We start from the raw sequence: 16,389 nt of genomic DNA on the forward strand, positions 1-16,389 counted from the left end.
GTTGCTCACAGACCAGGAGATTCCCAGTGGGGAGCTCCATGGGTCGCCAGGGTGACTCTTGTGGCCAGCGTGGCGGTTTTGCTGGTGCCTTAGCACGCCAGTTCTTGGTGCAGAGTCCGGAGATTCCCGGGCAGAAAAGCACCATCAATCTTAACACCGCTGTTTTGGCCGGCTCAGTGGATTGCTCAGATTTCGGCGCAGGGAATCAACAAGTTGGACGTCAGAGACCCAGTTAGAAAGTCGGTAATTATAAAGACAACAGACGGACAAATATATAATGAAGGGAAGAAACCAGCGTAAAAAGGTAGAGAATACTCAAAATCAGAATGCCTCTCCCTCTACAGGGGATTGCAATTCCTCATCAGTAACGGAACAAGGCTTAATAGATTACACGTGTGTTCCAATAACAGAAGCAGGTTTCAAAACGTGGGTGATAAGAAACTTCTGTGAATTAAAAGAACTTGTTCTAACCCAATGCAAAGAAACTAAGAACCTTGAAAAAAGGTTTGACGAAATGTTAAAGAGAATGGACAATTTAGAGAAGAATATAAGTGAATTGATGGAGCTGAAAAACACAACACGAGAACTTCGCGAAGCATGCACAAGTTTAAACAGTCGAATTGATCAAGCAGAAGGAAGGATATCAGAAGTCGAGGACCAGCTCAGTGAAATGAAACGAGAAGACAAGAATGCAGAAAAAAGGATGAAAAGGAATGAGCAAAGTCTCCAGGAAATATGGGACTATGTGAAAAGACCTAATTTACATTTGATAGGTGTACCTGAATGTGATGAAGAGAATGAATCCAAGTTGGAAAATACTCTTCAGGATATCATTCAGGAAAATTTTCCCAACCTGGCAAGGCAGGGTAATATTCAACTCCAGGTAATACAGAGAACACCACAAAGATATTCTTCAAGAAGACCAACCCCAAGGCACATAATTGCCAGATTTATTAGGGTTGAAATGAAGGAGAAAATACTAAGGGCAGCCAGAGAGAAAGGTCAGGTTACCCATAAAGGGAAACCTATCAGACTTACAGCAGATCTCTCAGCAGAAACCCTACAAGCCAGAAAAGAGTGGGGACCAATATTTAACATCCTTAAAGAAAAGAACTTTCAACCCAGAATTTCCTATCCAGCCAAACTAAGCTTTATGAGTGAAGGAAAAATTAAATCTTTTGCGAACAAACAAGTACTTAGAGAGTTCACCACCACCAGGCCTGCTTTACAAGAGCTTCTGAAAGAAGCACTATACATATAAAGGAACAACCAATATCAGCCTTTCCAAAAATCTATCAAAAAGCAAAGAACTTTAACACAATAAAAAATTTACATCAACTAATGGGCAAAACAGCCAGCTAGCATCAAACGCCAGTATTAAACTTATATATATTTTAATTGAATAAAAAGCCAAAACCCATCAGTATGCTGCATCCGGGCCCATCTTACATGCAACAATACACAAAGACTCAGAGAGAAGGAGGAAGATTTACCAATCAAACAGAGAGTAAAAATAAACTAATAAACAAAAAGCAGGAGATGCAATTCTCGCCTCTGATAAAGTAGACTTTAAAGCAATAAAGATCAAAAGAGGCGAGGAATGACCTTACATAATGGCAAAAGGATCAATGCAACAAGAAGAGCTAACGATTCTATAGATCAACGAGATAGAAAATTAACAAGGATATTCAGAACTTGAACTCAGACCCGGAACAAGTAAACTTAATAAACATTTATAGAACTCTCCACTTCAAATACACAAAACATACATTACCACCTCACACCTATTCCAAAGGTGACTATATAATTGGAAGTAAATCACTCCTCAGTAATCGCATAGCATTTCATAGGTTTAAATTAAATATTGGTTGGCTGTTTGTTTGTTATCTTCTTCCCTTATTCCTTCCTGACTACATCATTAAGTATAATTATCAGTATAAAAGAGGTTTTCAATACCCATTACTAAATTGCATTCTAGCCTGGGCAAGAAAGCAATACTCCCATTCTCTCTCCCTCTTTCTTTTCCTTCTCCCTCCTCCCCATTCTCTCTCTCTCTTTCTCTTCCTTTTTCCTCCTTCCTATTCTCTCTCTCTTTCTCAAAAAAAAAAAAGAAAGAAAATGTGAGCATACCAGAAAGCAAAGACTAGCACGAAAGAAACACACAACTAACTTAAATAATCTCCCATTGGCCACAGATGGGACAATTTTAGCATAAAAAAAAAAAAAATTAAATACACTCTTAAAATGGAACTGAAATGAAACCAATTTATAAAGAAAACAAGCAAAAAAGAAAATAAAAATTGTAACTAAATTGTTGTAACTCATAAACCAGCCTTGTATTAAGTAATGTTATAATTGTACTTAATTTCTTTGTTTTCTGTATATACAAGCAAGACCTTAACTTTTAACTTAGGAGTGCTGATCCCATTTCTCTGAAGCCTGTTTTCTGGATGGCTATTCTCACCTTTTCACTTGAACAAACTTTTTAAAATTTGATTCTGATTCTTTCAATTATTTCAGGTTGACAACATTCTCAGGTTAGGGCTAGGGTTAGGGACAGATCCTATGGAACGCTTCCTTCACCCTCAACCCCCATTTATGGACCTACTTTCTTGTTTCTTTGTATGTCTTGTAATTTTTTGTTAAAAACTGGACATTTAAATAATATATTGTAGCAATTCTGGAAGTTGGATTCTCTTCTCTTCCCAGGCTTGCTGCTGTTGTTGCTATTTGTTTGTTTAGTGAATTTTCTGAAATCCTTTGGTTAAGTCTGTATTCTTTGGCATGTGTGGCCACTGAAGTCTCTGCTCAGTTGGGTTAGTGGTCAGATAATGATTAACAGAGATATCTCTAAATGCCTGGGATTAATAGGCTTCCCAGTCTTTGGCAAGGGCCCTATGTGTGTTGGCACATGCCTTCAACACTCATCCAGGTAGTTTACAACCTGTCTTAGCCTTTATTTCTTGTTTGCACAGATTCTCAAGATCATCTAAAGGTGATAGCTTAGGGGTTTCTGAGGTATTTTCTGAGTATGCAGAGTCCTGTGTATACACAATGTGAAGCATTTACGTGACCTTCTAGATTCCTAGGCATATATCAAAACTTTTCAAAGTCTTCATGGCATCTTATTCCGCATCTTTTCATTATAAGCTTTTGGTTTTTCTATTGTTTATCCCAACTGTTATCCACCACCTCTAGCAGCCACAAAATTAAATGATTGCCTCTAACTGTTTCCACAAATCTGGAAAAATGGCTTTTTCCACTAGATAAGCTCCATGTTGAATCACATCAAATAAAGAAAAACTTGCAAGTGGGGTCCTCCAGTGAACAATTAGGTCAAATAATGTCAGTTCTCTGGTAATACGTCTCTGAAAGAGGCCTGACTCTATTTGATTTCTTCTGGTGGCTACCAGGCTGCTGCTTTTCAGCCATGATTGAGGCTGTTGGTTTTCAGGCTACCATGCAACTGGAGAAGAAGGATATAGACAGGACAAGTTAAAATGCCACAAAGTTTACTGTTTTTACTGAGATTCAGCCATTTTTCTTGAATAAACACATTTCAGATTGCTGAAAGCCTTTGATTAATTTCTAGAGTTCTGAAAAAGTTGACAAAATTTTTGCCAGTTTTTTGTTTGTATGACGAATTTTTGGAGATCATTACTCTGCCATTTTCCCTGACATTATTCCTCTGTAGGAATTATTTAAGGCCATATATTTTGCCACTCAAATGGTTGTGTCTTTACCATATTTTTGCATGGCTTTTACTTATCCTTAAGGCTCAACTAAAAGGTCACTTCCTTGAGCAATGAAACACTTCCTGCAAATTAAATTCAATGCAGAAAATAGAAAAATCAAAAGCTCATTAAGTGAATCAGATGCTATTCCAGCTGCTTTTGTTCAATGAGTGAATAGAGAGAACTGGATCCATGCCAGATCATTATCCACCTTTCCCACTCTTCCCCATCCCCTCCCAACAGTAGCCCTTGAAGCAGGGCCTCTGAGCACCTGAGGGTCTGCAGATTATAGCATGAAACTCTGAGTTAGGAGAATGCTTGGTGAGAATGTTAAAAAGCAATAGATTCAAGCAACAGGCAGTCAATTGGGCTGGATAGCATTTATTCTAACCACTGTAACTGGAAATTACATCTTTTCCTGACTAAAGAGGACAATTACTCTGATGATTCACCAATAAAGCCATAATGCTTTTTAGAAAATTATAGAGCACATGTAGATTATTAATATAGCCTTCCCACCCCCAAAAGTAGCCACTTCATAATACAAACATGAATATAAGAAACTTTTCTCAATCTATTATGAAGATTATTGTGGAGAAATGCTGCCTGAAGGACCTTTGAAGACCATTGGCACAGGTACATTGATATTACTACTGTTTTTGATCACATCTTAGTTTTTTAAATTTAGATAATTGGAATGAATCAACCTGAACATTCTCTGGAATATGTGAACCCTACTTTGGAGATCACAAAATTAAATTTGTTTTAAAAGAAGTAGTCTGAAATGTTAACTCAGGGGAATTTAGAGCATTTTCAATATGCAGAATTAAGAAAGTTGGGCATTAATTGATTTTATATAACTTATCGAAGCAGCCTCATTGTCTGACGTGACACCTGAGTTTGTTGTTTTGTGACCACAGAGATCAAGCATGCCAGACACACACAGAGTGAGGTTAAGAGTGGAAATTTAATAGGCATAAGAAAGAGACTAGCTCTCTGCCACAGAGAGGGGTTCCAGACAAATGAGTTGCCAATCTGTGGTGAAATGCAGGGGATTTTATAGATGAGCTAGTGAGGAGGCAGTGTCTGATCTACATAGGGTGTGAAAAACTGCTTAGGACTCAGGTGTGCCATCTGCATAGGGCACAAATCTCTGGCAGCCCCCACCACAATCTTTTATTATACAGGTGGGTTCTCTGCTTGAGCTTCTCCATGTTGCCTATTTCTTTGTTACTGAGCTAACAAAAAAGGGAAGATGGAGCTTCCCTGGTGAACATGTCTGGCCCCAGGTAGCCCTTTTCTATTGGTGCAGCTGCCAGCATTCCCCCTTGCAAGCTTCCAGTTTCCTTATCTAGGTTTGCAGCTTGATCTTTCAAGCTGCTCTTTGTCAAAAAAAGAAATGATTTCTAGGGCTGCTTTTTGTTAGAAGGGAAGTTCTGCTGAGAACTCCTTTGCCCTCACTATTTACCTAAATAATTCCTTTGTATCTCCTGCATCATTATTATATAATATAGCATTTATAGACTAGCATAACACACTGCGGAGAGAAAAGAATCATGAGCAAGGAAGACCAGTAAGTACTTGTTGATTATGGTAATATTACTATTCCAAACAAGCTTTTTTATATACTACTCAGACAAAAGAACAAAAAATGTAGACTTACGGGATTAATATAAAAGACATTCATTTATACTTTGAGTCTAAAGCAAAGCAAAGCAAAATTGAGGTTGACCAATTATCCTGTGAAGTTTATCATTGAAGAAATCTACCCTATAAAATACTTTTCCATAATAATAGATACTTTTGTCTGAATAACTCAGACAACTCCATCAATATTTCAATCAGCATTATCCATAAAATCACTTAAGATTTGATTTATTTTTTCCATTACTAAAAAAAAATTCTGAAAGTTTAATTTTAACTATATCATCACTAATATTTGGCGTTTTTAAGTTTTAGTCATATTCATGGATGGTAGTGTCTCAGTTTTAATTTGTATTTCTAAGATGGATAATGATATTGACCATCATTTCACCAACTTATTGGCTATGTATTTACTTCTTGTGAAAACTCCAAGTTCTTTGTTCAGTCTTTTCTTCCATAAGTTACTGGGGTACAGGTGGCATTTGGTTATATAAGTTCTTCAGTGGTGATTTGTGAGATTTTGGTGCACTCATCACCTAAGCAGTATACACTGTACCATATTTGTAGTCTTCTATCCCTCACCCCCTCCCGTTCTTCCTCACAAGTCCCCAAAGTCCATTGCATCATTCTTATGCATAGCTTAGCTCCTACACATCAGTGAGAATATATGATGCTTGGTTTTCCATTCCTGAGTTACTTTACCTAGAAAAATCATCTCTAATCTCATCCAAGTCATTGCAAATGCTTTTAATTCATTCCTTTTTATGGCCGTATAGTATTTTATGGTATGTATATATACCATAGTCTTTATCCACTCATTGACTGAGGGTCATTTGGGTTGGTTCCATGATTTTGCAATTGTGAAGTGTGGTGTTATAAACATGTGTGTGCAAGTATCTTTCAGATAATGACTTCTTTTCCTCTGGGTAGATACCCAGTAGTGGGATTGCTCAATCAAATGGTAGTTCTACTTTTAGTTCTTTAAGGAATCTCCACAGTGTTTTCCATAGTGGCAGTACTAGTTTACAATCCCACCAGCAGTGTAGAAGTGTTCCCTGTTTACCACATCCACACCAGCATCTGCTGTTTTTTTATTTTTTGATTATGGCCATTCTTGCAGGAGTGAGGTGGTATCACACTGTGGTTTTGATTTGCATTTCCCTGATCATTAGTGATGTTGAGCATTTCTTCATATGTTTGTTGGCCATTTATATATCTTCTTTCGAGAATTGTCTATTCATGTCCTTAGCCCACTTTTTGATGAGATTGTTTTTTTCTGATTTGAGTTTGTTGTAGATTCTAGATATTAGTCCTTTATCAGATGTACAGATTGTGAAGATTTTCTCCCACTCTGTGGGTTGTCTGTTTACTCTGCCATGCAAAAGTTCTCTGGTTTAATGAAGTCCTAGCCATTTATCTTTGTTTCTATTGCATTTGCTTTTGGGTTCTTGGTCACGAAATCCTTGCCTAAGCCAATGTGTAGAAGGATTTTTCCAATATTATCTTCTAGAATTTTTATAGTTTCAGGTCTTAGGTTTAAGTCCTTGATCCATCTTGAGTTGATTTTTGTATAAAGTGAGAGCTGAGGATCTGGTTTCATCCTCCTACATGTGGCTAGCCAATTATCCCAGCACCATTTGTTGAAAAGGGTGTTCTTTTCCCACTTAATGTTTTTGTTTGCTTTGTCAAAGATCAGTTTGCTATAAGTATGTGGGTTTATTTCTGGGTCCTCTATTCTGTTCTATTGGTCTTTGTGCCTATTTTTGTACCAGTGCCACACTATTTTAGTGACTATGGCCTTATAGGATAGTTTGAAATCAGATAGTGTGATGCCTCCAGATTTGTTCTTTTTCCTTAGTCTTTCTTTGGCTATGCTGGCTGTTTTTTGGTTCCATATTAATTTTAGAATTGTTTTTTCTAATTTTGTGAAGAATGATGGTGGTATTTTTATGGGGATTGCATTGAATGTGTAGATTGCTTTTGGCAGAGTGGTCATTTTCATAATATTGATTCTACCCATCTATGAGCATGGGATGTGTTTCCATTTGTTCGTGTCATCTGTGATTTCTTTCAGCAGTGTTTTTTAGTTTTCCTTGTAGAGGTCTTTTGACTCCTTGGTTGGGTATATTTCTAAGTGTTTTTTGTTTTGTTTTGTTTTTTGCAGCTATTGTAAAAGCGGTTGAGTTCTTGATTTGATTCTTTGCTTGGTCGCTGTTGCTGCATAGAGAAGCTACTGATTTGTGTATGTTAATCTTGTATCTGTAAACTTGGCTGAATTCTTTTATCAGTTCTAGGAGCTTTCTGGAGAAGACCTCAGGGTTTTCAAGTTAAACAGCCATATCATCAGCAAACAGTGACAGTTTGACTTCCTCTTCACTGTTTTGGATGCCCTTTATTTCCTTCTCTTGTCTAATTGCTCTGGCTAGAACTTTCAGCACTATGTTGAAGAGGAGTGGTGAGAGTGGACATCCATGTCTTGTCCTCACAGGGAGAGCTTTCAACTTCTCCCCATTCAGTATTATGTTGGTTGTGGGTTTGTCATAGATGACTTCTTTTATTACATTAAGGTATGCTCCTTGTATGCAGATTTTGCTGAAAGTTTTAATCATAAAGGGACACTGGATTTTGTCGAATGCTTTTTCTGCATCTATTGAAATGATCATGTGGTTTTTGTTTTTAATTCTGTTCATGTGATGTATCACATTTATTGACTTGCTTATGTTAAACCATCCCTGCATCTCTGTTATGAAATCCACTTGATCATGGTGGATTATCTTTTTGATATGTTGTTGGATTCAGTTAGCAAGCATTTTGTTAAAAATTTTAGCATCTATGTTCATCAAGGATATCGGGCTGTAGTTTTATTTCTTGGTTATAGTTTTCTTTTTTGGTTATGTCCCTTCCTGGTTTTGGTATTAGGCTGATGCTAGCTTCATAGAATGAATTAGAGAGGATTCTTTTTTTCTCTATCTTGTGAAATAGTATCAAAAGGATTAGTACCAATTCTTCATTAAATGTCTAGCAGAATTCTGCTGTGAATCTGTCTGGTCCTGGACTTTTTTCCATTGGTAATTTTTAAATTATCATTTCAATCTTGCTGCTTGTTACTGGTCTGTTCAGGGTATCTAATTCTTCCTGATTTAAGCTGGGAGGATTATATTTTTCCAGGAATTTATCCATCTCTTCTAGGATTTCTAGTTTATGTGTGTAAAGGTGGTCATAGCAGCTTTGAATGATCTTTTGTATTTCAATGGTGTCAGCTGAATATCTCCTGTTTCATTTCTTAGTGAGGTTATCTGGATTTTCTCTCCTTTTCTTGGTTATTCTTGTCCATGGTCTATCAATTTTTTTTTTTTTTATCTTTTTGAAGAACCAGCTTTTTGTTTCATTCGTCTTTTGTATTTTTTTGTTTGTTTCAATTTCATTTAGTTCTGCTCTGATCTTGGTTATTTCCCTTCTCCTGCTGGGTTGGGTTTGGTTTGTTCTTGTTTCTCCACTTCTTTGAGGTGTGATTTTAGAGTGTCAGTTTGTGCTCTTTCAGTCTTTTTGATGTAGGCATTTAGGGCTATGAACTTTCCTCTTAATACCACCTCTGCTGTATGTCAGAGGTTTTGATAGGTTGGGTCATTATTGTCATTCAATTTGAAGAATTTTTAAATTTCCATCTTGATTTCGTTTTCGACCCAATAATCATTCAGGAGCAGGTTTTATTTAATTTTCATGTATCTGCATGGTTTTGAAGGTCTCTTTTGGAGTTGATTTCCAGCTTTATTCCACTGCAGTCTGAGAGAGTGCTTGATATACTTTCAATTTTCTTAAATTTATTTAGGCTTATTCTATGGCCTATCCATATGGTCTATCTTGGAGAAAATTCGACATGCTGCTGAATAAAATGTGTATTCTCCAGTTGTTGGATGAAATATTCTGTATATATCTGTTAAGTTCATTTGTTCCAAGGTATAGTTTAAATCCATTGTTTCTTTGTTGACTTTCTGTATTGATGACCTGTCTAGTGCTGTCAGTGAAGCATTGAAGCCCCCACTATTACCGTGTTGCTGTCTATCTCATTTCTTAGGTCTATTAGTAATTACTTTATAAATTTGGGAGCTCCAGTGTTAGGTGCATATATGTTTAGAATTGTGATATTTTCCTGTTGGACAAGACCTTTTATCATTACATAATGTCCTTCTTTGTCTTTTTTAACTGCTATTGCTTTAAAGCTTGTTTTATCTGATATAAGAATAGCTACCCCTGCTTGCTTTTGGTGTCCATTTGCATGAATGTCTTTTTTCACCCCTTTATTTTATGTGAGTCCTTATGTGCTAGATGAGTCTCCTGAAGGCAGCAGATGGTTGGTGAGTTCTTACCCATTCTATAGTTCTGTATCTTTTAAGTGGAGCATTTAGGCCATTTACATTCAATGTTAGTATTGAAATGTGAGGTACTGTAGCATTCATCGTGCTCTTTGGGGCCTGTGTACTTTTGGGGTTTTTTTTGTTTTTGCTTTTTAACTTTGTTGTTTTATAGGTCCTGTGAGATTTATGCTTTAAAGAGGTTCTGTTTTGATGTGTTTCCAGGATTTGTTTCAAGATTTAGAACTCCTTTCAGCAGTTCTTGTAGTGGTGGCTTGGTAATGGAAAATTCTCTCAGCATTTGTTTGTCTGAAAAAGACACTGGATGCAAAATTCTTGGCTGATAATTGTTTTGCTTGAGAAGGCTGATGATAGGGTCCCAATCCCTTCTAGCCTGTAGGGTTTCTGCTGAGAAATTTGCTGTTAATCTGATAGATTTTCCTTTCTAAGTTACCAGGTGCTCTGTCTCACAGCTCTTAAGATTCTTTGCTTTGTCTTAACATTGGCTAATCTGTTGACAATGTGCCTGGGCAAAAATCTTTTTGTGATGAATTTCCCAGGTGCTTTGTGCTTCTTGTATCTTGATGTCTAGGTCTCTAGAAAGGCCAGGGAAGTCTTCCTCAATTATTCCCCCAAGTATGTTTTCCAAGCTTTTATAATTCTGTTCTTCCTCAGGAACACCAATTATTCTTAGGTTTGCTCATTTAACATAATCTGAGACTTCCTCAAGCCTTTGCTCATATTTTCTTATCCTTTTTTGTCTTTATTGTATTGGGTTAATTTGAAGACCCTGTCTTCATGCTCTGAATTTCTTTCTTCTACTTGTTCAATTCTATTGCTGAGATTTTCCAGAGCATTTCAAATTTCTAAAAGTAAGTCCAAAGTTTTCTGAATTTTTGTTCGTTCATTCTTTCTTTCTTTCTTTCCAGAATCTCACTCTGTCACCCAGGCTGGAGTGCAGTGGTGGAATCTTGGCTCACTGCAAACTCTGCCTCCTGGGTTCAAGCAATTCTCCTGTATCAACCTCCAGAGTAGCTGGGATTACAGGTTCCTGCCACCGCACCCAGCTAATTTTTTTGTATTTTTAGTAGATAAGGCCCATTTTACCATTTTGCCCAGGCTGGTCTTGAACTCCTGACCTCAGGTGATCTGCCCACCTCGGCCTCCCAAAGTGCTGGGATTATAGGCATGAGCCACCGCGCCAGGGCAGTTTTTTCTTTAAGCTATTTCCTTGAATAGTTCTCCCTTCACTTTTTTTTCTTTTGAGACGGAGTCTCACTCTGTCACCAGGCTGGAGTGCAGTGGCGTAATCTCGGCTCACTGCAATATCCGCCTTCAGGTTCAAGTGATTCCCCTGCCTCATCTCCCGAGTAGTTGGGACTACAGGTATACATCACCATGCCCAGCTAATTTTTGTTTTTTGTTTGTATTTTAGTAGACATGGGTTTTCACCATGTTGGCCAGGGTGGTCTCAATCTCCTGACCTCATGATCCACCCACCTCAGTCTCCCAAAGGGATTACAGGCATGAGCCACCATGCTCGGCCTTTTCTTTTCTTTTTTTTTTTTTTTTTTGAGACAGAGTCTTGCTGTGTTACCCAGGCTGTAGTGCAGTGGTGCAATCTCAGCTCACTGCAACCTCCGCCTCTCAGGTTCAAGCAATTCTCCTGTCTCAGCCTCCCAAGTAGCTGGGACTACAGATGCATGCCACCACACCTGGTTAATTTTTGTAACTTTGGTAAAGATGGGGTTTCACCATATTGGTCAGGCTAGTCTCCAACTCTTGACCTCAGGTGATCCACCTGCCTCGGCCTCCCAAAGTGCTTAGATTACAGGCGTGAGCCACTGCACCCAGCCCTCCCTTCACTTCTTATATCATATTTTGGATTTCCTTGCATTTGGGCTTCACCTTTCTCTGCTTCCTCCCTGATTAGCTTAATAACTAACCTCCTGAATTTTTTTTTCAGGTAAATCAGGGATTTCTTCTTGGTTTGGATCCATTGCTGGTGGACTAGTGTGATTTTTGGGGGAGTGTTGAAGAGCCTTGTTTTATCATATTGCCAGAGTTGGTTTTCTGGTTCCTTCTCATTTGGGTAGGCTCTGTCAGAGGGAAGGTCTAGGGCTATAGGCTGTTGTTCAGATTATTTTGTCTCATGGGTGTTCCCTTGATGTAGTACTCTCCCCCTTTTCGTATGGGGGTGGCTTCCTGTGAGCTGAACTGCAGTGACTATTGTCTCTCTTCTGGGTCTAGCCACCCAGCGAGTCTACCAGGTTCTAGGTTGGTACTGAGGGTTGTCTGCACAGAGTCCTGTGATGTGAACCATCTATGGGTCTCTCAGCCATGGATACCTGCACCTGTTCTGGTGGAGGTGGTGGGGGGTGCAGTGGACTCTGAGGGTTCTTAGCCTTGGTGGTTTAATGTTCTATTTTTGTGCTGGTTAGCCTCCTTCCAGAGAGCATCAGCTGTGGTATTACGGGGAGTAACTGTCAGTGGATGGGGCCCTAGAACTCCCAAGATTATATGTCCTTTGTCTTCCGCTACCAGGGTGGGTAGGGAAGGACCATCAGGTGGGCGTGGGCCTAAGCATGTCAGACTCTCCTTGGGCAGGTCTTGCTGCAGCTGCTGTGGGGGATGGGGGTGAGATTCCCTGGTCACTGGAGTTGTATACCTAGGAGGATTATGGCTGCCTCTGCTGAGTCATGCAGGTTGTCAGGGAAGTGGGAGAAGGCCAGCAGTCACAGGCCTCACCCAGCTACCAGGCAAACTGAAGGGCCCATTGTTTCCCCACTAACCACCTCCAGGCAGAGAGCCATAGAGGCTTGAAAACTAGCCTCAGGCTATCCACTTCCCAGCTGTGAAAGTAAAGGGCTTGGTTATTGCCACACACTGGATTTGCATCCTCCCCTGAGTTCTGGCCAGGAGGTTTCTCAACCCATTCAAATTGCTACAAAGTTCATCTAGAGATTTGCTTCACCCTATGGAGTCTTACCCCCTGCTCCTCTTCCACTGGATCCCTGTGGTGCCAGGCAGGAATGACCTGCTTGGGGACCCAGCAAGCTCCCAGGGCCTTTCTGCTGCTTCCTCTACCCCTGTATTTCGCTCAGCTCTCCAAATTGACTTAGCTCCAGGTGCAGTCAGAAACTTATCCCATAAACAGATCTTCAGCTTCTCCAGTGGGGGTGTGTGTTCAGGAGAGGAGGGTCGGGTCTCCCTTTCCCACTTCTGCAGTTGGGGCACTCACAGTTTTAGTGGGGTTCTCCTGGGTCCTCTAGGAGCAGTTTGCTTTCTTCAGGGGGTCTGTGGGTCCTCTCGGGATTGCTGGTCTGTTCTTGCAGTGGATCTGGAGCTAAAATTCACAATGTGACCTGCCCTACACTGCTATGTCCAGAGCTGCAATCTAGTCCTGCCTCCCGTCCACCTTGATCTCCCACCACTTAAGATTTTAAATTTGAATTTCTGACTGAGACATCAAATCACAAAAGATACCACATTTCAAACTTGGTTTACTGAAAACAGGGTAAGTCTAATTCCAAATCCAACATCCTAAAACAAGATGTTATCCAAAAATGAAAATTTACATATTGAAATAGCTTAAGATTCTTAAGAAGTGGCAAAAATAGTACAGAGGTTTTCACATGCTCTTCACCCATATTCACCCAGTGTTAATATTTTGCATAACCATGATACATGTCAAAACCAGAGTTACACAGCTCTTAAATCCCCCATCCATGTTGAGCATATAAAGTATCTGGCTGCTGGAAATAAAAATAAGGACTTTTTTTTTTTTTTTCATTTTACACTTTATTTAACATTAATAAAAGGACACATACAGTTACAGGCAAATGACAATTCAGTACACTTATTTAGATAATAGTTTAAAATTTACATCCTTCACCGCCATGGAATATTTTAGTCTATGTAGTCAAAGTCTTCTGGAATTCCGAAAGTTTTATCAATTTTATTTTCTTCAAACCCAAATTTTCTTTTGGCCCAAGATTTTATTGCAAATATGTTATCAGTCCATCTGTTAGCAGCTTCTTTGGTTACTTTATTTGCTTGGAGTATTTCCTCCACGACTTGTGGGTCACAGTCTTTGTATTTTTCTACTTCTGCCTTTAGCTCTTCCCTTTGGTCTCGAAGTGAAGAAAGTTCTTTTGCTAGCGTGGTTCGCTCTTCCGTTTCACATCGGCCAATTTTAGCTTTTTCAATGCTTTTCTGTAGGCTTGCATGCTTTTGGCTTCCCTCAGACAACTGAGATTCCAGAGCCTCCAACTTACGTTTCCTTGTATGAAGAGCTTTACTTGGAAAAGCCCAATAATAATTAGAAGTTCCGATCCTCTCACAGTCAATCATACCACCATCAACTAAGCTTTGAAGGACTTCTTTTACTGACATAGATGTAATGCCTTTCTCTTTGGGAGCAATCTTCTCCAAGTCTTTTAATTGAAATACATCTTTTGTTTCAAAAAATATTTCCATCATGTGAGTTCTCTTTTCTTCTGCACTCAATCCTTTTTTCTTTGACATGGCGCCGGCGCTGGGGCTTCCGCTGGCGGGGCCTGCGCACGGGGTGAGAAAATAAGGACTTTTTGAAGAGTGATATGTCTTCTGAAAGCTCTGCATGTGCTGTGGGTTCCCCTACCACCTTATTCTCAAAATAATGGGATGTGAATCGCTTGTTTTTTCATCTCTAGTTAGAAGAAGGAGCATCAAAGGGAGTTCTCAGAGAGCTTAATATGCATTTCCTGAAGTCTGGAGGTGGAGACACACTGCACTTGAGTGTGACTACCCTCTGAGCACGCAGGGTGAGAGACAGTCTCGATAGCAGCTGACTGGTAAGCCAAGGGAAAGGTGGCTGGGTTGACATAGGCCTGCACACCCAGAATTTTTCACGGCAAGAGATGCATGAGTTTTACATAACAGAAATGTGAACCACACGTAGAGAGTTGGCATGGGGTCATCTTACATCCTGTCCAATAGGGCTACCTAGGAGGTCAAAATCCTCAGCAGAGAGAAGCTGATGGCATAGTCTGACTTGGAGGAATTGGAGAGGGATTAAGCAACACACTGAATGAGAGCTGAATGAGAGGGCACCATTCACATGAAAAGAGTTGCAAGGAGATCCCTGAAGATGAGGTGGAAGTGGAGAGGGGACAAGGAGTGAAATCTCCAAAGAATGCATGATGGCATCTATGAAATCATTACCTTTAAATACCTGCCAGTGCCAGAGAATATGGTGCCATATTTGAAAATTGTTGTAGTTTTTCTTTTTTAAAACAATCTCAAATTTACAGAAGCATTCATGTATAGTACTAAAAACTTTTCTTTTCTGAATTATTTGAAAGCTAGTTGCCAACATCATGCTCCACTATGTGGAGTCACACCTTCCTCTCCCTGTCTATGCTCTGATACCCTACACAAGGCCACCCTCCTCCTTGAGTTCCAACTCTGCACCAGGCTGCCACCCCTTTGGCAAGATATTCTTCACCTTGCACAGGCTCTGGCTTCCTGAGGCAGCCCATACTCCCATGCGAATACCCTCCTCAACTCATTTGACTCCAGTGCCTGGCCCTGGGTAGCCTTCTTGGTGCAGATGCCCTTCTCAGCCTGACATGCCACACCAAGGCACCCCTTTGAGGCAAGGCCCTCTTCACCCAGCTGGGGCTCTGATACCCCATTCTGGGCACCAAAGCAAACTGTAATTGTTAATATTGAATGCAACTTGATTGGATTTAAGGATGCAAAGTATTGTTCCTGGGTGTGTCTATGAGGGTGTTGCCAAAAGAGATTAACATTTGAGTCAGTGGACCGAGAGAGGCAGACCCACCCTCAATCCAGGTGGACACCATCTAATCAGCTTCAGGACTGAATTGTTCAGAAAGGGAAAAGATAAGAAGTGGAAAAAGATCTGCAGAGCCACCTTGTACTAGCAGCAGTCAAGTAAAAACACTTTTGATTACTTTAATTCTTCTCTCTCCTTGGTTTCAGATCTGGAAGGATAAGAAAGCACAATTATCAGGCTGGGGGAGGGAGAGCACAGGAAGGAAAAAGGAACCAGCTACACCCCTCCTCCAGTTGAAGGCTTCCTGCTAGGGAAGGGCAGATTTATATTTAAATCGGGTTCAGAGTTTTGCCATATATGGGATGAGAAATTTTGATTTCTGAATTGAGACTGTGCTTGGTGACTAACAGTGACAACCACTTTATTAGTTAAACATGATAAGGAAAGTCATAGGACTGCCGATGTTTTTTATCCAAGAACCAAGGGAAAACTTCCCCCACTGAATAAATATAAAAGGAAAGTGAGGAACAAATTATACCACTTTATCATTCTGCTCCATGAGGCCTACCTGCTCCATGCCTTCATTACGTACATTTGCAGTGGCTGCCAATCCACAACTAACAGGGATTTTCTATAATTTCCAAGAGGCCCTAACTGTCTGAAAAACTAAAGAGAAAAGAAAAGTCCTTAAGGTAACCCTTTATGGATTTTTGGCTGTTCATTTCCTTAAGGATTGGCAGGGGTTTTTTTAGTTTTGTTCAGTTCTTTGCTTTGTTTACCGTTTTTCAATTAAGGAGAGTGTTCCAACAACAAAAATATATTATTTTTAGGTAACTGAAGTATAAGTAAGACTTCAAGGGCAAAATTCTGCTTTCTC

At 39.6% G+C, this 16,389-nt stretch overlaps 1 protein-coding gene across 1 annotated transcript; it reads right to left on the reverse strand.

The window, feature by feature from the left end:
* Positions 1-13,639: 13,639 nt before the first annotated feature.
* LOC105729407 (meiotic nuclear division protein 1 homolog) lies at positions 13,640-14,257 on the reverse strand. The gene has a single exon (XM_064375800.1). The coding sequence runs from the start codon at positions 14,255-14,257 to the stop codon at positions 13,640-13,642; it is 618 nt and encodes a 205-aa protein (XP_064231870.1).
* Between the last annotated feature and the right edge of the window lie 2,132 nt (positions 14,258-16,389).

Source organism: Aotus nancymaae, unplaced genomic scaffold (assembly GCF_030222135.1).
Source record: "Aotus nancymaae isolate 86718 unplaced genomic scaffold, 86718_ANA_hifiasm-v0.15.2.pri h1tg000014l, whole genome shotgun sequence".
NCBI lineage: Eukaryota > Metazoa > Chordata > Mammalia > Primates > Aotidae > Aotus > Aotus nancymaae.

What these genes read in the sequence shown, in the direction of transcription:
- LOC105729407 (XM_064375800.1), bottom strand. Translation starts at nt 14,257, where the DNA reads ATGTCAAAGAAAAAAGGATTGAGTGCAGAAGAAAAGAGAACTCACATG.